The sequence below is a fragment of the Phaenicophaeus curvirostris genome, chromosome 6 (genome assembly GCF_032191515.1).
Source record: "Phaenicophaeus curvirostris isolate KB17595 chromosome 6, BPBGC_Pcur_1.0, whole genome shotgun sequence".
Taxonomy (NCBI): Eukaryota; Metazoa; Chordata; class Aves; order Cuculiformes; family Cuculidae; genus Phaenicophaeus; species Phaenicophaeus curvirostris.
In genome coordinates this window covers 53,200,814-53,223,946 of record NC_091397.1, presented here as the reverse complement: position 1 = coordinate 53,223,946, position 23,133 = coordinate 53,200,814, and the positions used below count along the sequence as shown (strand labels likewise).

Genomic DNA, 23,133 nt, shown 5'->3' with positions numbered 1-23,133 from the left:
AGGCCAAATGCAGTCACACTGGTATAAATCCACTGAAATGCTATTAACAGAGTTACATTGGAGACACATGTTGGTGCAGAAATGGGATAAATGCTGTTTTCAAGCTGTAATTGTTTAAAATCCCTATACAACCCTACTTGTTTAATTTTGCATTTGACAGTTTTGTTACTTACTAAATCAACATATTTTAATTACAGCCAACCTATAGCTAAAGCTACTAACCGTTTCCAACGTAAAGGCCTTTTCTTCCAAAGCAGGCTAACTTCAGGAGCCAAATCTCTAATAGGCTTTTAGAGTTCAGCTGAAATTCTCAGAGCTCTGATATGCTTCGGGCTGCATTTCCCAGCCCCATCACTATCATGTTTCAATAAAAATGATTCTGTCATCTCAGAGTAAGCGTAAGCAAAACCCCAGGTTTACTCATAAATAAATCTTCTACAGATTTTTTTTTCTGTTTTAAAGGTTACAGAAACCAACAAATCTGTACTTTGGATTTCATAACTTAAATCTGAATTGGATGGAAGACAGCGATGCATCTCTCTGATGCTAACACGCCTCCTGCTAACTCCAAACTGAAGTTCACCCACATTATAAACTTCAAAGAATTCAGGGACTCTGCCAGTCACTTTGAAGATATTAGCCATTCTTTGTACAGTTTCTAAGGTTCCTTATAATTTTATGAGTAACTTCATAAAAGCTTTGTAATTGACTAAATGTAATCAGTATCTACAGAGTAGAACACAAGTAATGTAAAGATTTTTATTTTAAGTTCAAATATAAAGAGTATAATCTTTAACAGTAATTAATAATCCTAACAGAATGATGGAAGTTTTTAATTTTCATTCCTAACCTACAATTAAGATGTACTTGAAGAAAACAGCCAAAAAAATTCCCACCACCATCACTTGCTGCACATTGTTGTGAAACAAAGCCCCTGCCCTCCTTTCTTCTACACCAGAAATACGTACAGCCATGAAGCTTTGCAACCCAGCATACAGGAAAACAGTAATTCTTTGCTGGATAGTATTTAGGTTTCCTTTTTGTTCTTACTTGTACATAATCATGAGTATATTTAACACTGTGGGATTATTTTCATGACAGAACATACTTTACCGAGAAACGATGTTTCAAGAATGTAGGACAGAAGTCAGCCCTGCAAGGCTAAACTCTCAGTCATATCCAGCCTAGGACATTATGCAGAGCAGAATGAGGGCAACAAAAATAAATGGACTGTGACCTCTGTATTTTAGGACAAGCTGGCAATAAACCCAGTAGCACAGCTCTTCACTTCTCCAGGGCACTTTGGTGATGACCTTTTTCACAACCAAGCTTAAGTATGTTTTCATTAAATAAGCTACACATTTAAATATATGTAAATGTAAGTAGTAACATACATCTCTTTTCCCACATCCAATAGCTTATATGTAAATTACTGTAAAATTTTGACTGTTTTTTGTACTAAAAATAGACATAAACCTGCATTTTAGAATTAGGTAGCTGAAAATCAGTGTGAATATCTTACATGAAGTAAGGACAGTACAAGGGGTAATGGCTTTAAATAGAAGGAGTGTAGAGATTTAAATTAGATAGAAGGAAGAAATTCTTCATTATGAGGGTGGTGGGGCACTGGCAGAGGTTGCCCAGAGAAGTTGTTGACGCCCCATCCCTAGAAGTGTTCAAGACCAGGTTGGATGGGGCCTTGAGCAGGCTGATCTAGTGGGAGGTGTCCCTGCCCATCACAGGGTGGTGGAACTGGATGATCTTTAAGGTCCCTTCCAACCCAAACTATTCTATGATTCTGTGAAATAAGCCACAAATCCCATGACTTTTAACAGAAACATTAGCTATGCTAATATTCACCTCTTATCCAGATTGTGCTGAAATTCAGGTAAAAGTCTATTAAACAGATTTAATTTTAACAAACAAAAGGACAGATAATTCTCTCTGTGGACAACAGTACAGGCAATTAGATATTTATTAAGAGGAACATTTGGACTTTTCGTTTCACATACTCATTTCCCACTTCTCCAGCCTGAAACTTGTCAACACACCAGATACTGCAACTGAATATTTCTGAGCACAGTTAAGTTTCATTATTAGAATAAAAATCAACACAAAACAAGAGATCTCACATCTGTCCCTCTCTTGCATGTCAAGAACTTATCCTATACACCTGAGAAGATATAGGTTACAGCTGGCTTTTATTCTTGTGTGGATTAGAATTCTACCTACACAAACACTGGATTCCAAGGAATATTCTGCAGCCAAAGACTTGTGACCAATCAGAGACATAAGACATATACTGACTCTGCTCACTTAGTTTTGCTGGAGTAATTAAAACCCCAGCTGGTTAAGACTTTCCATTGGCCTAATCTACTTAACTTTGTATTTCTAATACACCCTTGACTACTTTCGCTTATTAATTAGACTTTAGCATCTTAAGTCATCAGTTCTTCAGCTGCTCCAGCAATCAGCCTGTTCATATACATTTCTCTGAACTATCCTTGATTTCTTAAATGCTGCTTATTTATAAGAAAAACATGTTCTTCAGCATTTTTCCATATGATTTGCTCTGACTCACATGGACAGACTGATGAAAACAAATTATGTGGAATTCTGACATTTAAATATAATCCAGATTGAACAGACTGTATTGCCACCTTTCTTTTTTATCCTTCTCAGCTATTTACTAATCTCATTGATGTTTTCAGATTCAGGTCAAGTTCCTTGAAGCAAAATAGTATCTCATTTTTTCTGTAGTACTTCTTTTCCCATCAGTCAGTGGGAACATCAAAACAGAATCGAAGCAATGATTCTGAAAAATTATCTGCATCTTTCAAGAGTAAATGGATGGCTATGGTTTCACCTACCTTCATATTTACATCTGCTCCATTACAGACCAAAAGCTCTAAACATAATGCTCCATGTGTTGATGCAGCGGCAAAGTGCAAAGGTGTAAATCCCTTCTCATTCATTTGATTTACATTAGCACCGCAGTCTATAAGTTCATTCACTACAACATCTTGGCCGTTGTAGCAAGCTACATGGAGAGGAGTATTTCCATAGGCATTTGGCTCATTCATCTGTCAGAGGGGAAAAAAAAAAAAAGATTAGTAAGTAGGTAAAAACCTGCACTACTGCAGAATTTAATTACAACAAAGTAAAATCTCATGTCATGAGACAACTTCCTAATTACATTTTGGAACTCTTCAAAACAATAAATTAGGAGCAAGCTTAGATTGAGAAGTGTGTACTGGTGAAGAGAATGATTGCTTTACAAGTGAGACAAGCTCGACCAATTGTCTCCACACCAGTTTCCTGTATGCAGCATAGAACTTGACAGAACACACGTATGGAAAGAACATCAACAGTGGCAGCTTGCACAGGCACCGCAGACTAAGCACAGCACAGACTTCTGTCACTTTTCAACACCATTTGTAGGTTTCTGTTAAAAACAGATGTCAAAGGGACTATGTCTCCCCAAAAGAAGTTTTAGGGATTTAAATTTAGAACTCCTAGATGTAACGTGTGCATACATACACAGGTGGACTTTTCAATGTCATTGAGAACCTGTAGGTTCTGAGTATAACAGGAATTTTATTTAGTAAATACTTCCAAAATGCAATCACACACTTCGCTAATCAATTATAAGAGGTGCCACTAGAAAAAGTCAAACAATCTCTAAACCAAACAAGACTCTAAAGTGTATATATCCGCCCTCCCCATTTTTTGGCAGCATTCTCCAGCCTTGAAACACTAACAGGGGATGCACAATGTAAATTTTTTACAGTTTCACAGTTTTTTGTTAACACACTTTCTACCTGCAGGTATTGTACAGTCTTCTAACTTATTTTGCGTTCTGATATTAAAATGGCCTTCCTCACTGTAGTATATAAGTTTCTCACAATTTTTAGTGTTTCAAAAACTTATGTGGTGTAAGAAAGTCAGTAACAGCTATGTTTTACAAATAACTGAAGCAAAAGAGTTTGACTTCCTGCAGTTCAAAAAGGATTGTGTGGCAAAGCTAGGAACGGAATTCCTATTTCCTGAGTTCCAGTCCAATGAACTAAGAGTGAGAAATACTAAACGAACACAAAACCTACTAAATACAAATTTATTTCCAAATAATTGTGAAAAATCTGTAAGGCTTTTAAGTTTTATAACATAAAAAAACATGTGAATGAGGAATGTCAGAAATATTATTTTTGCTGTGTTATAACATGTCCTTAAATACACAGTGTGCTACAACACTAATAGAAGCATTTCAAAGAACAAAAACCTCCATAGAACTTTATTTTATTCTTCCTTACATCAACTCCAAGATCTAGAAGATACTTGACTACACTGATCATCCCACTAGATGCTGCAGCATGTAAGGGTGTATATGATTTCTTGTCTTTGCACGTCACTTCAGCTCCATGGGCCACAAGTAATTTCACAACTTCAATATGACCTAAAAGAAGACAGACAAAAAGAATTAAGCTGCATTTTATATTAACCAGTACAAGTTTACAAACTTAGTACAATTTTACAAACTTGTACAATTATTATAACATGAACAAGATATTATTCAGTTGGACTTAATCTGGAAAATAAATGATTGTATCAACTATAAAAGCAATAAAATATTCACCTCCAGAAGCATTTCCATATAACCTCTTCAATACTCATAGTATTCGTACAGCAAACAATCTTTTGTGTGTGTGTGTGTGTGTGTGTATATATATGTATATGTATATGAAAACCCTCTTGTCGTCTGCTTACACAGGATTTTTGTTCAAGACTACAGAACTAGAGAGGAAAAATAACTTTGTAATTATTAAACATTTACTGCAAATTTCTATTAACAACTTGAGAGAGTATGTGATGGTCAGAATTCTACCTTCATACCAGCTGCAAACACACCCGTTAATGTTTTAAAGTCTTCCTCATAAACATTGAAAAAAATTACAACAACAAGAAAATATGGTTTTTAAATAAAAATATGCTCACCCCCAGCTTCCTTTAGTTGCAAAGCCTTTAAAACGTTTACTCAAGTTGTAAAAGATTTAGCAAAACTCTGTTCTCAAAACTGACTCAGGCCTTTGAGGAACTGTAGTCTTTTGAAAGCATCACCTATCCTCCTAAGTCACCAGGAGGAGAGTGAGAGTTGAGCAGTATAGTGAGGGAGAGCCTGGAGGAAGCTCCAGGTAGGGTGGAAAAGGGAGAGGAAGGGAAGAAATCTGTTAATTTAACTGCCAAAGAAGTCAATCACCAAAACTACACAGATAATCACGATAGAGTGTCAGGAAAAAGGAGCACCTGTCAGTTAAAAAGACCACCACAAATTCAGGGCTTTACCTTTGTAACTGACCCATACAGAGAGATGTGGGATTCTTCATTTCACCTTTCAAGTAACCCCCTTACCTTAACAAAAGAATTGGTGTGGGGCACACTGAATATGTAGGCTTATCCAGTCAGATATACAAGTAAAAAGTATCAAATACAGCCTACAGTTTAAGTGCTTCACAAAAAGAAGTGAGTCTTTGCTTTGTCAGTGACTAAGAGAACCTGCAGAAATTTGAACACAAAGTGTCTATCCAAAGGAACACGAAGTTGTTCCAATAAACATTCAGTCTGATGATACCTATTTTATGCTGCACACCCAACAACATACAAAACAACCCTTTATCCAGCTACACTGATCAGAAACACACAGGGTTTACCAGCGCAATGTGAAGTGCTGCAATATTTCACGTCTGAATTACTTCAGTATTGTAGGAAAGAAGAGATAATTTAAACGTGATACTCATCTTTTGATCCCAATGTAACAGGGACAAGAATGAAAACAAGCCCTATATGAGAGACTGGAATACAGAAGATATCGAAAGCAGTGAAACAGACACACTGAACAGAACAGTTGCAGCAAAACTTTAGAGAGGAAAAAAAACCCCAAACCCAAATCCCTGACCTGCATTGAAAACGCAAGCAGCAATCAGTAGAAGACGTTCGAACAGGTACTTGAAGTGTGAAGCATTGAGGAGACATCCCAATACACTAACGAGGGTGACGCTAGCACACACGACTGAAAATCCATTTTAGTCGCAGCAATGCAACTGGACAGGAATGGAGCCGGGTGAAAAGCAGGAAGGAAAGGAAACAATGGATACAACCCTAGGAAGTTATTTATAGCGGAGTGACGAAAAGCGTAGCCTCTTTTTTTCCTATGGTCAGCTTTATATAGTAGAAAAGCTTTAAGGGTTTCTTCAAACAATTGGAGCAGTGTGAAATGGCTCTAAATTGTGAGAGAGAACACCACAGGTGTTTTGTCCTTGTTTCAAGACTTTTCAAAGCTTTTTCTACTCTACTGTCTACAAGGATATTTAGGTTGATCTACAGCAGATAAAATACATTTTTTTCCCACCCACTGTCCATTAACAGTTTCCCGTTAACAGCCTATGAGATTGCACTGACTAAAATTAGAATAAATGCAGCTTATCTTTTCCCTCATATGGGTGAGCACAAGCCAGAAAACATCTCTACCTCTGCTATCTCGCAAATTTCATTTAACAAAATTTTGCAAATCATCACCTTGAGTAAGTGGATGGCCTGTAGGAGACACTGATTTGCTTATCTAAGTAGATTACTTAATACTAAGACAAAAGATTGCAACATTGGCTCAATAATGAAGATTGCTCTTTAAAGTCTCGGTTTCAAGTACTGGTATCAATATTTGAAGTGTAGTATCATACAGCTTCAAATTATAAGTTACAGAATTAATGCTGTGACAATCACTTCATAACTCACTGGCACATTCAAGTCCTTTCCTCTGAAGAAGCTCAACAGGGTCGTGTTGTTCTTTTTAGCATTTCACATATGGATTTCACAGCTTTATTTTACATTGCTATCAGATGATTTCAGACCTGTATTGTCAGGGACATAAGATTAATGTGAAGTTGGCCTGAAACACAGAGCTGTGCAAAGACAATAATTCCACTTTCCTATGAACACAAGCGTTTGTGAGAAAATCACTTTTACAATTGTTGAGGTTGTACAAACAAGCCCAATTCTGTATTTGTGTGGTTTTGCCTTTGTAAAGGCCAGAATTCTCACTCCTCAGATCACGGCATGTTTCATACAATGGACAACTCTTATCAACCCTCAAAACTCAAGGTAAGGTTTTGGTGACTGTGTTTAAATAAGTACTGCTCCACGTGGTACTGCTCTTCTGTTTTGCTCAGTATGTAAGTTTAAAATTGCATTTCTACTTTTAAAATTCCACTTCTATTTACTCTTACGTGGCAAGACTGGGAAACATTCCTTGGATAAATATAACAACTCCAAAGCATTATATAAGGTGCTCGATACCACAGAATCACAGATGAGAAATAATTCACAATCTTAAGTCTTTTTTTAAGAACCACCCTCCACACATACACATCATAAAACATTTATGACTGTTTATAAGTAATTCCCTGAATCATAATAATCAGCATTAATGCCAAACTGCATATTGAAGGTCATTTCGCTTAAGATCAGACCTCCAAGGCAGAGTTAGCACAGACTTAGAGATGTCAATGTAATGAGTCCATCTAATTTCCTAGTTTCTGTGTTTACTTTTTGGTTTGATATCAGACACAGTAAAATGTGTTTGTTTTACTCAGGGAAGGGGCAATATAGAAATTATTCTCCTACTACGTTAACTTTAAAAGTTTGTCAAAAACACAAGGTGGCCCTTTATGAATCTTTAATATAAAACTTTCACCAAGACACTCACTCCAAGTAATACTTCCTCTAAGAACTGGAATAAAAATGTTTACATCTTTAGATCGCCTCTGAAAAAATTGCTTCCATAAAGAATAGGATCACATTCTCTATCTGACTGTTCTCCTCAAGATTTGTAAGATGGTATCTCAGGCACATAGATATATGTATTTTCTAGAGAATTTAAAACTTGGAAAAATATAGATCATCAAAACATGACAGAAACAAAAATATTATATATGATGAAGTCTTATTTCCCTATTTCATCTTTGAAGAAACTCCCAGGCGTGCAGATTCATACAATACTGATGTTATTGTTCTTGTCGTTCTTCCTTGGCTGGATAAAATTATTAAAATTACAAAGCAATAAGCTAAAATACCAAACAACAACCAAGAACAGGGAATAATCTCAATTGGCTTATTCCTGAAATTGATACTCAAACTTTATTGTTCACTGCTCATATATAACACATATTGCACATGTTCAAGGGCATTCTTAGACATTTTAAGTTAAGCAGCGCTATGTTTTTTTGGCTTCTGAACAGTTTAAATGTATTTTGCTGTAGCAAATCAGGAGTAAGATGCAAATTACTTAGGAACACCTGTGCCAATGGTTTATATTGCTCATACTTTAAATAAAGCTTGAGATACAAAGCTCTACTACTTATTATAGATATTCTGAAGAAAACACAACAAAACGAAAGCCTGATAAAAGGCAATGAAGTAAATCACTCTTGCAGTACTTGGCAGTGCATTGATCGGTACCATGAGAACAATAATTATCTACTCCTGGAATAAGAATGGCAAGGCAAGAATTTGGAATTTTAGAGATGAAATATTTTTCTTTCAAATAGCAATCCCAAAGACTGGTGTAATGATCCTTTGTTTCAGGTGCCCCTTGTATTAATTGTTTACTTTCTATTTAGCATTATTGCAGAAGTTTTCACCTGCAATTAGGAATCCCACTGACTGGGGAACAGTTTTGTTTTTTTTTAAATGAACAACATTACTTACCTTACTTCTCTTTTTCCAACGAATTTATATTCTTATCACAAAAACACATTTACAAGGCAATATGAGGTATATTGTTAATGTTTTTCTGGCAGACGCACAGGCAATCTCAATGTTTACAATGCAAATATTTTTCCTAGAAATACGTAAAACTCCTAAACATAAGGTGAGTTGCTTTTTTTACTACCACAATAGTAATCAACTGAAATATGTACATACCCATATACGCTGCCCAATGTATAGCTCGTCTGTCTTTCTTGTCAAATGCATTAATATTGGCCCCTCTAGACAACAGCAAGCTGACCATCTGAGATAAACAGAAAGAAAATAAATCCTCTGTTCATCATGGAGAACTTACTCTAAAGTTAGACAAAGATAAGCATAGAAGAATACAAAAATATATGCATTTTCAAAGGAGTTAAAATGTGTTTGGTTTTGTATAGTCTATAAGCTTGGAAAAAAACACTGCCTACCTTGGCAGCAATAATGGAGTGACTGTAAGGAACGCAAAACTTGGTGTCAACAAAAAACTATCGAAGTTAAATACAGCAAAGCTGTGGAATCTTTGAAATCTCCAGGCCACTATTAAGATATTCAGTAAAGGTAATCACTAAAACCAAGCCTATTGCCCCTCTGTCTCCAATGACCTATACGCAGCTACGATGGGAATTTCTCAGTGGTCACCTTTCAGGGTTTGAAAACTACTGAGTTAGAGCTTATTACGTATACTTCCTCCAGATTTTAGTTACAACACATTCCACATGTGAACTACCTACTGAACAGAAAAATATCTTCTTTTCCACATTTTAAATTTATCTATTACTTGTTTAACTCCAGTTAGCTCAGGCAAACTTGCTTCTGTCTTAAGGAAGGTGATCACTGTAATAACCTTCCAACTAAGTGACGAAATACATATTTTCCAAAATCATTCTGTACACAGATAGAAAAGACAAATTCAAAAACATAACAGGAGGTGGGTTATTCCGAGGGGATGAAGAAAATATGATTTTGAAGAAAAAAATTAAGCAGATTTCATACATTTACAATCTGAGAAACATTAGAAATGTAAGGGACAGAACAACAGGTGGGAAACAAGCTAATAAAAATAGCTCTTACCTCAACGTGTCCACTGAAGGCTGCATGATGCAATGCAGTTCTGCCTGCTCGATCAGACACATTTACATTGCTTAGAAGAGGCACCAAAGCTTCAGCACATTTCACAGCTTTGTTTGCAGCTGCTATATGTAGGGGTGTCTGCCAGTTTTTATCACGAGCATTGACATCTGCTGAATGCTTTAGCAACACTTGAACAGCATCCTGAAAGCATGTACAGAAAATTCAGGCTACTTAGTGAAGTCTTAAATCCAAGGACAGTATGACGGAATAGAATTATTTGCAATTTGTTATTTTGTAAATCATCACCTTATGCTTCTGGATTTGAAGATATTATAAATCCAGACCTGAGGATGTTCTCAAGAACATGAGCAATACACTCCCTACAGGATTCAACGGAATCAACCACTTCCAGGTCTTCTATCCAGTTTCTTAAGACAGTTAGCAAATTGTTATGCCATCAGAGCTAATATCCAAAGCTCAATAAACCTCCTTAACCATTGCTTCCATTGCTAAGGATTAGTGAAGTACTATGGACTTAAAATGCATTTTCATTAATTTGCCAGGCAAAATTTTTGAACTATCGAAGTTCATAAATGGCAAAGAGAAGAACTGCTTACTAGATGTTCATTCAGAGAACCACAAATCAAACACAGTCTGGTCACAAAGAGTCTTAACGTATAGTGTTGCAAAAGTCCTGAAAACCATTTTAAAGCATTGCACTGAATTCCATCTCACAAAGAATACTAATTTTCTTTTGTTAAACATACAAGCTGTGAAAATTTGACAGATAAGACTAATTCTTACAACACAATTGGAATGCGTTGAAAAAAAAAAAAATCTGTTGGTGCTATCAACACGATGATGAATAATGCAGTTTACATCCACTCCATGACCTTCCCACAATTCACTAATTGCTTTCAGCAACTTCCAACTCAAACACTGAGTGCAAATAAATGGTTGGTGCTTTGAACTTAAAACATGTTGCCACAAGTAGTTATTGGAAATTTCAGATTACATTGTAGTACAACAGTTAGGTATTATTCTCTGCTATGAGCAGAATGCTAAGAAGCACTGGATTCTATTTATTACAATAAGTTACATTTAAACATTCAAATTTCTTCTACTGTCAACAGAAAATACGAACAAACATAAAAGCAAAAATACACAGCCTTGTAAGTTAAATGAGAAATGGAACAGCTCTTCTATTCTCTAGGAAAATTAAGCAGATTTAGTACTTTAAAAATCTAAACAGCATTTTTAACTTTTTTTTTTTTTGAACAAATATTAAGAAAAATCATCATCAGAACATTTGTCACCCATTTTGCAGAAGGAAGCACCGTAGTACCAGTATAAAAATAATGTATCTGATATTTCTATGTGCCTTTGCATTAATGAATTGCTTAGGGTTTCTGGTTTTTATTTTTCTTTTGCAAATTACACCAGGCACACAAATACAAAGGCCATGGAGCATGACCATCTTGATACGAAGTTCCTTGAACTTGCACAGTTGACAGCTACATCTATAATTCCAACTACTTTGCATGTTCCAATGTCCTTGTTTAATTGCAAATGCCCTTGCTTCAAGAGTAAATTCAGATGTTTTACTCAGGTAACTATAGAGTTTTTACATTACAGCTTTCTTCATCTAATATCCACAACGCACGTATGTCTGCCAGCTGGAGAACTATGCCTAAACTTATCAACCACATTTGTGGGCTCCGATGACTTACTGAGTTTATAAACAGAAAATCCTGACAAGCGCCTATTGTTGCTTTTTGAGTAAATAAGTGTGATTGGTTTACATGTCTTGTTTGCCTTTGGTTAGTAATTTTTTTTAAATATTCCATATTAAATAAAAATATGATCACGGTTGCATTTCTTGAAGTTATTATTTAGGTCCAGTTTATCTGTAGCGCTCCTCTCTGCAATAGTTACTGATACAAGGAGCTTTTATCATCCCTCAGCTCTGAAGGATTCAGCATTTGGTGCTTTGGCCAGCTCCTGAAGGAGCCGCCTAAAAATACCTCAGGAAGAACAAACAGCATTTGGGAATAAGGCACTCTTGAAGATTAATTTTAAAACACTGTTTTGAATAACACAATTGCCAAATAACTTAGCTATCAATGCTAGTGATGAAATATTGGTATTTGTCCAGGGAATTCAAAAGCAAAAACTGAAACAAGGCTTGTTTAGATACTTTGTGGATCAACTACTTGGAAGTTAGGTGCTTGTCAAAACCAAAATATTCAATTCCATCTTCTCAAAAAACTTACACATAATCTGTAAAAAACCTTAATTTTTAGAGAAATCCTGGAATGAGCATCGATTTGACTCAGGATCTCAAAGGAGAATGGTTTTGCATAAACTTTTCCTCATAATAAGCTCAGCATTTCTCTTGTTTGATCTTCTGCAGGCGTTTAAATTTTTTATTAGGACATCAACAATAAAGAAACAATAACAAATTCATTTCTTATATTCCTACATCCTCACAACTGTGTAACTGGTAGACTTCAAAAACTTTCTACATATTTAATTTATAACTTTTAAAGTGATTTTCAATACTACCATTGCTCATTAAAAGCATCTTAAAAAAAAGATGTTCACAGGCCTCAAAGAACCATTTCTTTCTTCAATGCCTGAACAGATAAGCATGTAAAAAAAATGAAGAAATGCAAAGATTATGCTGTAAAAGCTTTACTAAATCTTAGTTTATCTCTACTTCTGTCATGCTAACCATTCTGATTACCCTTAGAGGAGTAAATTGGACTTTGGAAGACCACATGCACAACCCTCCGCTAGGGAAACAGCAGAAAGCAAAGCTGAGAACTGGAAATTTATCATTTTCCCTTTCTTCCTAATCAGTCATGTGATTATATATACATATATCCTTAAGAGGTTAAACAAATTAACTGAAATGCAATTCCAAAACGTTTGGAGGAGCTTCGCTTTGTAAAAATTGCACAAAGAACAGAAGGTAATTTGGGATGTATTATTTTAACACAAAGCAGTCAAAAAAAAAACAGCATACCTCACTACAAGATGCCACAGCTCTGTGTAAAGGAGTCAACCATTTGCTGTCTTTGGCATTAACTCTAGCTCCTGCAACAAAAAAGAATAACAACAGAACTTTATTATTTACAGACTTAAATATTTTCAAGAACAGAGGTATTAGTAGTGGAAGTTCCTTATTCTAGGCTCACTACTACAGCCAAAAATGGAAAGGAGTCTTTTCCAGCTTAAGTTCACACACTGATGAAATTCTTTTAGCACTGCACCCATAATACTCTTCTATCAAAATGTAGTCAATTTTTTACATTACGTCAGCTTCTATAATCTATTGCACATAAAAAAATGTTGGATAAGAAAGCCTGACTCCTTGCCTTCACTCAGCAACAAAAATCTCATGTTTTCCCATTATAGTTGAAAATCTCCATTAAAGCAGTAGTTGAAAAGCTCCGTTACAACAGAGAAAGAGCCTACATTTATCCCCCATGCCTCCAGTCCTCCATTTTCCTTATGGTTGGTGAGTTTGATGTGTTAGTATATAGAATCATGCTTCTACTGGGGATTTGGGAACAAACCTTCTCTACTCCACCGGACACCTCCCTTCATGAGTTGGACTGCAACAACCACATCTCTGTTTCTAAAAGTTTGCCCAAGAAACAGCTGTCCCCATTCCCAGGAAAAACGGTTGTACAAACATCTGTAATGGGCACAAGCCTGGGGTTGAATTTTATGTTTTTCCTTAATAAAAGAAGGATTTGGGGATTTTTTTTTCCCCAAAGGAAGCAACTAAACTACATTCTATCTTTCACTGAACTTCAACGAATGATAAAACTTAATAATTAGGCTTAATGATTTAATTTCTTACTGATATATAGACATGTGCATACATGTATTTATGTATATATTCATAAATATATATACTCATAAATATATATATACACACACAAACACACATATATATATAAAACCTTATAGAGTTTTTTTTAATACCTTCAGAGGAAATCTAGCCATCTGTCTTTGAAAACTGCTGAGATTTTACAGAGATATTATAGTTTAGACAAAGTATTAAGTTTCTGAAAACACAGTTTAGAAATACTGTTGGAGAGAGTTCATAGAGTAATATATGATATCACACAGTAACATTAATGCTATATGGTCAGAACACAACCTGGAAGCTGATGCTGGATCCAAACTCCCACTCTGACCCTAGGTCTTCCAAATGCCAAACAGAGCCTGAGGTTTAATTGCTTCTGACAATTTCAGGGAATTCCTTCTTTCCATATCCAAATTTCAGAAGCTTGGGATATCATTTTATTTTTTGAGCATAAAAGTTTTTGACAAATAAGGTCGAAGTAATGGGAAGAAAGTCCAAGCCCATTTGAAGAAAAACACTACAATCTAACAGAAGTTTGAGAGACTTAACATAAATATCTGCTTTTATCAATCATAAGGACCTAGTGTACTGCATGATATCACATACCATAACATTACGAATAATATCAAATTCTGCTAAGAACTGAGCAAAAAAAGAATTTGAGGGTTCTAAGGGTCATCAGAAATGTTTTAAGATTTTTGTAATCCTTCCCAAAAGAGAATAACCTGGATGATTACTAAGTGTGAAAGGAATATATTTCAAACGTGTGTAATTCTTATTTGTCTTCCGAGTCATTGCTAGCCATACTTTATTTTCATCTCATCTACTAAATACAAGTGCCAAAATGGTATTCCAAGTTCTCCCTGACTTCCTATCTACAGTCAAAAACTGAGAAATGAAGATTTTCAAAGTCTAGCTGATTTGTATTTCTCATTTTAGGATACAAATGTCTTTGAAGTGTTCTAAAGGAATGAAGGGAGTTATGTGTCACTAGTCATGATTTTCCTCAGGAAAATGCATTTGTAAAACCTGAGGTCAGGTCAGATTCAGCCAGGTGATGAGACAGGAGAAGCATTACACCCAGCAAAAGGGGAGAAATGCACATTTGCACTCCAAGTAAGCGGCAGTACCTAAGCTCTAGTGAAAATGTACTTAAGACTCCAAGCCATGTTTACGGGTTCAGCTAAGTTGTTCACTGACAATTCTGGTACTTTCAACACACAGCCTAAAAACTGCATCAAAAAAAAGCAGGAATAACTACAAAAAGATAGTGTAAAAAAGGTTTTTCCAGTGCTAAGGTAATTAAGCTTGCTAGGACTAAAGGAAAATAATATCTGAAAGTGTATGCTGTTTCTAGTAAGAAAGAAAATCAGCATTAGCCAAAGAAACATCTAGGGAAATTTGAAGTGACATCAAAAAGTTACACAGTCCTCTCAGACAAACAAAATCAACACAATATCCGCTCCCCACCCCTTAAGTGACCCACCACCAGAAAAAAGCAAGAAAGTCAAGGTAACATCCCACAGTTGCATTAGTGAAATTCATAGACACTAAAATAAGTTCTTTTTTGAAATGCACAAAAAATCTGTAGATTCTCTAACAAAGGAAAAATATAAAAGCTGACTTTTGACAAAAGATTTGAACTCTGATGGGACTTACTTAAGAATCACCAAGCTTGTTTTTCCCCAAAAATAATTAAGGGGTTCCACAATTCTTACACTGAAAGACAATTTTTTTTAACTAATAATCAGAATGAGTGCACTACCAAAAAAAGCACATGCATTATTAATGTGTGAATTGGGAGATCTATAGCTCTAGAGATATTAAACAAAATAATATTTTAAATTAACATAGATATATTTCCCCTTAAACTTCTCCAGGAAGACTTGCTGCCAAGAATGACCTAAATTTCACAGAGCAGCTTCTCCAACCAGCCTTATATCTGAGGTCATAATCCCCCTCTAGGCTGTTCTTTACTCCCTAGCACATGATTTAGGGAAAATGTTACCGCTCAGATGTTCTCCATGAGACATAAAGCTCCCTCATACCTATCATACTCCTACCACCCAACAGTCAAGAAGCCTACAGTTTTCACCCTCTGAGGTAAAGCTCTACTCCAGATCATTACAAATAAGTGTCAGAAAATATATTATGCTTTCACTGAATATCTTTTACTTAAAGATGATTTGCTTCAGAGTTTGCTTAAAGACATTTTGAACACGTGTCTGTGTATAACTCACTGTACAACACTGCCAATGCAATATTATCTCTGTGAAGCTCAACTTGCTGACACGTTAACCAGGGCATTTCTCACATTTCAAATGCCGGTTATGCAATAGTTTGCTCTTTCAAAGCACGGAGCAGTGTACCTCAATCCCCAATTTGTACAAACAAAAAAACTCCGCATCACACCAGAACTTCCAGACTTTGGGACCATGGTCTTAACATGTTTATTAAAACTAGTCAAATATTTCATTTGTTTAATGTAAAATTTCTTACATTTCAATATTTTTTATGTTATAAATCCTGCAGAAAAAGGATCTGGGGGCTTGTAAGTAACATCAAATACAATACTGCAACACAAATCCCCATTGTATTTGCTTGAACATCAGAAGTGATAACGTAAATGGCACTGCAACTGCACCTTCCAAACAAACCAACTTATTCTTGCATGTTGGTGCACAAAACCAAAATATTGAACAAGATCTTCCCTTTCATCACCTACTTTGCTGATCCACTGTAGTAAGTTTACACATCTAGGCAAATATGAAAGTGGTATTTTTGCAAAATATGGGGGTGGGGGGAGAATAGTATGTGCTTTTCTTCCCTTTTCCTTAAATCTTGTATTTCATTTTGCAAAGTTGCATTCACAAGTCTGACTATAAGACAGATGTTTTATTTAATAAATCTAGTAAAGAAGCTACTGAAAAACTCAGTGATGCTTACTTTTAGCAAGCTTATGTTCCAAGAGATATATTTTCCAACTCACTATATGCACCGATTTACAGAATGATCCTGGAAGCTTTAACTGTATCAGTCCATATCTAGCAATTGCACATTTAAATGTGACATTAATCGCTAACACCTGTATGTATGTTTCTGCTATCCAGTTGCTACTTGATGGTGTCACTATCATTACATTTGAATGAAAGATAGCATCTCAACCATCTCTTGAAGAGACAGGCAATGAATGGACCAGGCAGAAAGTGCTGCAACAAACAGCCACACACCACCTCCTTCATCTCTAAATTCCCATACAACTCTCTGCAGCTGTGTCTCAGTGTATCACCTCTGTGTTCCTCTCAAAAGGGCTTTTGCTGTGACTCTCTTCCCAAGCCGCTCACACCAGAACTCTTCCTGTTTGTAAATGTGCTTGGAAGACTAATGAATGCTGTGGCTACATTACTTATGCATCACTAGTTGGAAAGAGATTCAGAAAACAAATAAAACTGAACTGACAAGACACACTCACAGTACTGACTTAAGCACTGAATTGCCTGCCTCTGTTCTGTTTGTAGTCTGTATTTTTAGGCTGTTGAGGATGGTATTTTCCTTGGTTATCATATAAGATGTGCTAGCAATTAAACAATAACATAATAAAAGCAAAGAAATCAAAAGTGTTTTCATTCACATATGCGATACATACAACTGATGTTCAGTATTTGAAGCTCTGAAATGTCTTTTTAGGAGTAAAAGATGTAAATAAGATTTTCACATCGCACTTGAGAAAGCTAATAAACTTTGTCTTAATCAGTCTACTGACATAATTTAAGAATGATCTTTGCAGAAATCAGGAAGATCCCACATATAAATCACTGAGAATAACCAGTAGTTCTGCTGCAATTAGATTCTATTTAATCATTTTCCTATGGGCTGGTATAAGCTTCAGCAGTTTTTCCATTTTAAATGATCCACTTCTTATCTAGAGAAGATGACCATGGAAGTACTTAATATGGTGAGCAGAAATTCTCAGACTACAAAGTGGAATGAACAGATGGAGAAGAAAACTTTTCCCCAGACAGAAAAATCTGTGAATAGTCAGGAGAAGATACAGAAAAAGTGTGTGAAGTAAAAGAAGATTTGAGATATGAATGGGAGCAACCAATAAGAGAAATTTAGGGTAATTTCCTATTGAAAACTTGGATACTTGGAAGAACTATTGCTGCAAAAATAATGAATAAGATGTCATTGAGAGAAAGCTTCTTCCTATTTATAAGCTAAATGCATAATAGAGGCTCTACAGAGTAGTGAAAGAAGTCTGACAGAATATCTTTTCACCAGCTACAATGATGCTTCAACAACAGTTTTTATTTCTACTGTCTAAAAAAAGAAACCAAACCCACATATGGAGATACACTGGCCAAAAAAAGGAGGAAAACCACACTGAAGTCAAAGTCATCCTCCAGAACTTTGCTGCCTTATCGATGTAAGATATCCATTTCCTTTCAGAACTTCAGTTTCTGCCACATCTCAGCCACCACCTCCTCAAGCTTCAAAGCAACACAAGGTTCTCAGACTCCTGAAGGTACTGATCACTTCCACCTTTGCATAAATCAGCTTCATTTTCTCTCTTAAAGAGCATCTGAGCTACCTTCTTCACAGCAACTGACTGTTAGTGCTGCCAAAGGGAAGTTAAGGCAACTCAAAAAAGAAAATTGTGGCCAACGCCATCGTGAAAAGGAGGAAGTGGACAAAAGATACGGTCAGTGTAAAAGGAGCCCCTTCTTTTACTTTGTCGTGTGGGTGCATCTGCAATTGAAACAAAGAGCTTCAGGCAGCTGATCTTTTTGCAGTGACAGCCTTCCAACAGCTGAGTTGCGTGACTGTCATTGCATGGACTGAGAATACTTGCAGAGTTTCAGAAACAGATGAAAGAAACACAGGTAGAGTGGAGTAATGTCTTTATTATCCTCCAAAATCTGTTACTATTCTAACGATAGTTTTCCAGAGTCAGCACAATTCTTACATTTTCCAGCTGACCCAGAGGAAAGCACAACAAAAACTCATGGGCTGCCAAACCTTAATGAGATCGAGTTTGACCAGGCTGAGCTGCACGCAGCGAAAATTTTGGGTTAAACAAACAGAAATGTGTTGTGAGAGCATTCAAATATCAATGCAATGTAGAAACTAAATCTATTCAAAAGAAAACAACAGATAGTTAAGACGTTTATTTTCATGAATTACGCTGATTTCAGTGAATGCAGTAATAGCCCACGAGGTATTTTAAAGAAAACACAGAAAAAAGTCTGTAATCAAAAGAACACATTCCTCACATGTCACTTGTCTGCAGAATAGACTCTCGTGGCATTAAAAAAAAGTGCAGGACAAACGGAAGAATGAGGGTTTTTTGTAAAGCAAGACATCTCCCTAGAACAGTTCTGGGGAGACTTAACTGGAGCACTTAACTGAAGGAAGGGTTTGATTCTTTTTTTTTTTTTTAATTGGCACCTCTTGGAAAGAATGAAAAGTTGGACATTCAGTTAAGTAAGACTTAATTACTTTACTTTTCTACCTCTCAGTAGTTTGCCATCAAATATTTACACAATTAAAGTCAGTGCCATTATGCAAAATAGACAGATGTATTTGTGCACTTGGATGCAGAATTCATTCATCACAAAACCACAACTGTGATGCGTATTACAAATCTTAAGAGTAATAAATACAAAAAAGAAAATGCTTCTAAAATTATGATTCTCAAGAGACTAAAATACAAAATTTTGTTCCACTATTCTTATATTACAAACTTTCATCTTTAAGCCTCTTTTTAATTTACTGTTCACCTCCTTACCGAATAGATTTAGGAATGCTAATTGCTTGTCTTGCTACAATCTAACAGGGAGAGATGATTTGACAATTTAGACTTCCATAGACCACAGTCGTATGACAATTTGCTGGCAAGACGTTCACATCCTCGGGACAAATTTATTAGTGTGCAGTGAAGCACTGTCTCAAAATAAAAGACAAAAGGCGATGATCTAAATGCCCAGCCCCAAACCAGAATCACTAAAGCAATTTTCTTTGCTGTTCAGAGTATGTATCCAAACCATCACCTTTAAGTGCCTTGCCCAGGTGAAAGACTACAATAGGGGAGGTCACAGAGCAGCCTGGAGGTTTGGTGGGAAAATGTGTCAAGCATTCAAAACCTATTTAAGTATGCTTGTAAGACTGAAAACTTACTCCACAGAAGTCTGCAAATAGGCTCAACTGCTTATTTCTTCAGAATGTGCAAAATGGGTTGCTTAGGTCTATGGCAAAGTAATATAAAGATATTGTAATGGCAACCTATGATCCAAAATAGCTGAAAAGCAACAAGGATCCCCTGGAGGAGGATGCAAGAGGGATTCCAGACAAATAAAAACACCCTATGTCTAGCTAACATATGATACACACTTTAACTAAGAATAGAGAATAAAGAGAAAGAATCAGTTAAAAGCCACTGAGTAGTGGAAAGATAGTATTAATCTTCAGTAATTTTGAAGTCCAGTTTGAAGAAAGAATAAAAAAAAAGTCAAAGCAAACAGTCTCAGGATAGCTTGCAGGGCAGAACACTGTAAAGTGATTCCTAATGACCTTCAGGCAAAACTACATTAGAGGACTTTACAAGTTGCAAAGTCAACTTCTCACAAGGTGAGAAATGCTAGGATGAAATTGGTCTTAATTCAATCCCTTGTGCAAATATCTTACAATAGGTCAATTAAAGCCACATGCAAAATTTTCACACAGAAATTTACTGCACAGGAGATCGCTGTCCAGAAATGTTACTTATTCAACAAACTATTTTCTCATTGTTCAAAAAGAGGTCTATCAACACAGCAAGTGCTCTTCAAATCTTGCTGTTTTAACAGATGTTCTTTATTTGCTCCCTAATGCTCATTATGACAAAGTGTAACACTATACATCTGTCTCAAAGGAGAGATTTTATTCCAGCTGAAGCACAACAGATGAATTTTCCGTATCTTTATGAAACAGAGAGGATTAATACACTTAACCTCTGTTCCCCATCTTCCAATTAAGAGAGTTAAAAGTAAAATCTTGGCTTGCACATTTTGAGATACCTAGACTTCAGATACAGCTGTGAGTACTCACACTTCACAATGATTTCAAGTCCAGCATTCAGAAATTAAGACGACTAAACTGGTGACTACTTTTTAAAGAGTCTGGGTTTATCTGCTTACCTAAAACCAGAGCTTGCAAACAGGTAATATACAGACTAGTGCCCAAGTACAGCACAGCCTTTCAAACTGAATAGCCTTAACATGCAGACATCACTTTCTTATCCTGGAACTAACGCCACTCTTCATTCACTTCTAAACACATTCACAACTGGCACCTGTGCCTGCTTCTCTGTATCACCTCAATTCATTCTCCGTGCAGTCTCTCCCTGTGAAGTTCATGAGCCTGTGCTTCCACAGCAAGGCACAAACACGTCATTCAAGTCCACAGCATAGAACACAAGCACAACAAGGTTAGACTGATGTTCCCTACATGTTCCATATCTTTCAAAGCTTTTGATTTTGCAACTATTTAATGCGCAGTTTTGTGCAAGTAAATCTTGATTTTCGTTAAATAAATATTATCTGAGACATATAAATGCCTCCCAGTCTTCCTGAACATTCTGCAGACACAGGGGCATCCCACAACCTCTCCTCCATGCAATAGTTCAACTTTGGACTGTTATTACAGTCCTAACCCTTACTTCTTTCACTTCCCTCCTTCGTCCTCCAATTTTCTTATAACTAAGCTACGTGCCCCAATAGCAGGACTAACCTTTCTTCCCCTATTGCCAAACCACAGTCAGGATGGTGTTTCATCAATATCTGAGCTAGAACCTCACTCCTTCCATAAGCCCTTTGTCCAAGACAGCTATTTTCTTCAACCACAGTTCTAGTTACTGGACCCTGTTCACTCAAACCAGTTTAGAAGCTTCACTGCCAGAAGCAGCTGACTACAACTTCACGAAGTTTAAAACATGGTTATTTGTTCTGCATTTTTATTTGGTTTTGTTTTAATCACTGTGAAAACCTAAAGAAAAAGCAATCTTCTTGCCAAATCCAAGATCTCTTTACAGAAGGAATGGGGTCATTATATATTTTTCAAGAGTCACCAAAACTTGTTTTTTTTCTTGATAAGGAAAACTAGCACCTTCTCAGCAACACATGCAAACTTTTCTGGAAAATTATCACTACAGAATATTTTCATAAGAATTACATAGAGAGAGCACATATTTTATATTTTTTTAATATATATATATAATGAGGATATTATATCTTGTTAAATTTTAACAAATTAAATTGTGCCTGAGAATTTCAATTGAAAATCTGGAAGTGACTCCTACTCTTCAAAGTGACATTTCTTTAAATAAAAATTTATTTAAGGTTGACGGCAGTAGGTGGGAGTGCGTAGAAATAGCCACCTTTTCACAGGTAAGGTGTGCCATTAGGCAGACTGAAGATTAAATTAGTTCCAAGTTTTAATCTTCCTATTTAACCTTAAAGCTCCATATCATAAATTCAGCCTCAAGCTACCTGATGGGTAGATTTGCCCAAGATCAAAGACAATCAATTCAGTATCTTGGTCATGAAGTTTTGCTTTCAGGTTTTTGGTTTTGTTTCTTGGTTTTCTGTCTTTTTCTTCCTAAGGCGGAAATGTACTGTTTTACAGAACTTGTGCTTTGTCTCAGTACAAATAAATAGAAAAATAATACAAGATATTTTAAAATTCTCAGCTGAAATTTATATTCTAATTATATTCTGTACATTTAAGCCAATGGCAAAGGATACTTAAAAATAATACAGCCAACTCTGGCTGCCATCTTCTATGTTCAACTTTAATTGTTCCTTCTGAAGGCTATTTCAGAACCAAAGCAATGCTGCCAATATCTAATTGTAACATACACATTATTACTTCTTTAAACTAGAGTTAAACTACCTAACGCTAATCAAGCTACGAATAAAAACAGCTATGACTGAGAATGCTTTCCACAAAGAAATATCTTAGAGCAGAACTACAAAGTATTATAACACTGATAAGTCTGGAAACCAAAATTTCAGTACAAACATCTTTAATTTCTAGTACATTAAATATCTCAATAAAAGCTGCATAGAGTTACTTTGTTTTCCATTAACAGGAACAGAACATACCAGATAAAATAAGTAGTTCAATAATTTCTGCATCTCCCAGATAGGCAGCAGCATGTAAAGGGGTCCTTTTCTCATTATCCTGTGGTAAGAGGGGGGAAAAAAGGTTTTATTTAAAATAAAAAAAAGTATGTTTTAGCATTCTGCATGAGTTATGAAAAACACTGCATAAAAGTGCATCTTCCAAATATTGTACATTTTATATTTTAGAAAACATAATTACTCTAATGATATTAGTCACATTTA

At 35.8% G+C, this 23,133-nt stretch overlaps 1 protein-coding gene across 5 annotated transcripts in view; it reads right to left on the bottom strand.

The window, feature by feature from the left end:
• Positions 1-23,133, bottom strand: part of ANKRD28 (ankyrin repeat domain 28) — a 120,971-nt gene that overhangs the window by 32,411 nt on the left and 65,427 nt on the right. For all 5 annotated transcript variants that reach the window (XM_069860191.1, XM_069860193.1, XM_069860192.1 and 2 more), the window contains exons 3-8: positions 22,891-22,969; positions 12,899-12,969; positions 9,871-10,071; positions 8,974-9,061; positions 4,311-4,453; positions 2,871-3,083 (exon numbers count right to left, since the gene is read on the bottom strand). In XM_069860191.1, coding sequence (XP_069716292.1) covers positions 2,871-3,083; positions 4,311-4,453; positions 8,974-9,061; positions 9,871-10,071; positions 12,899-12,969; positions 22,891-22,969 — 795 coding nt within the window. The remainder of the gene's footprint in view (positions 1-2,870; positions 3,084-4,310; positions 4,454-8,973; positions 9,062-9,870; positions 10,072-12,898; positions 12,970-22,890; positions 22,970-23,133) is intronic.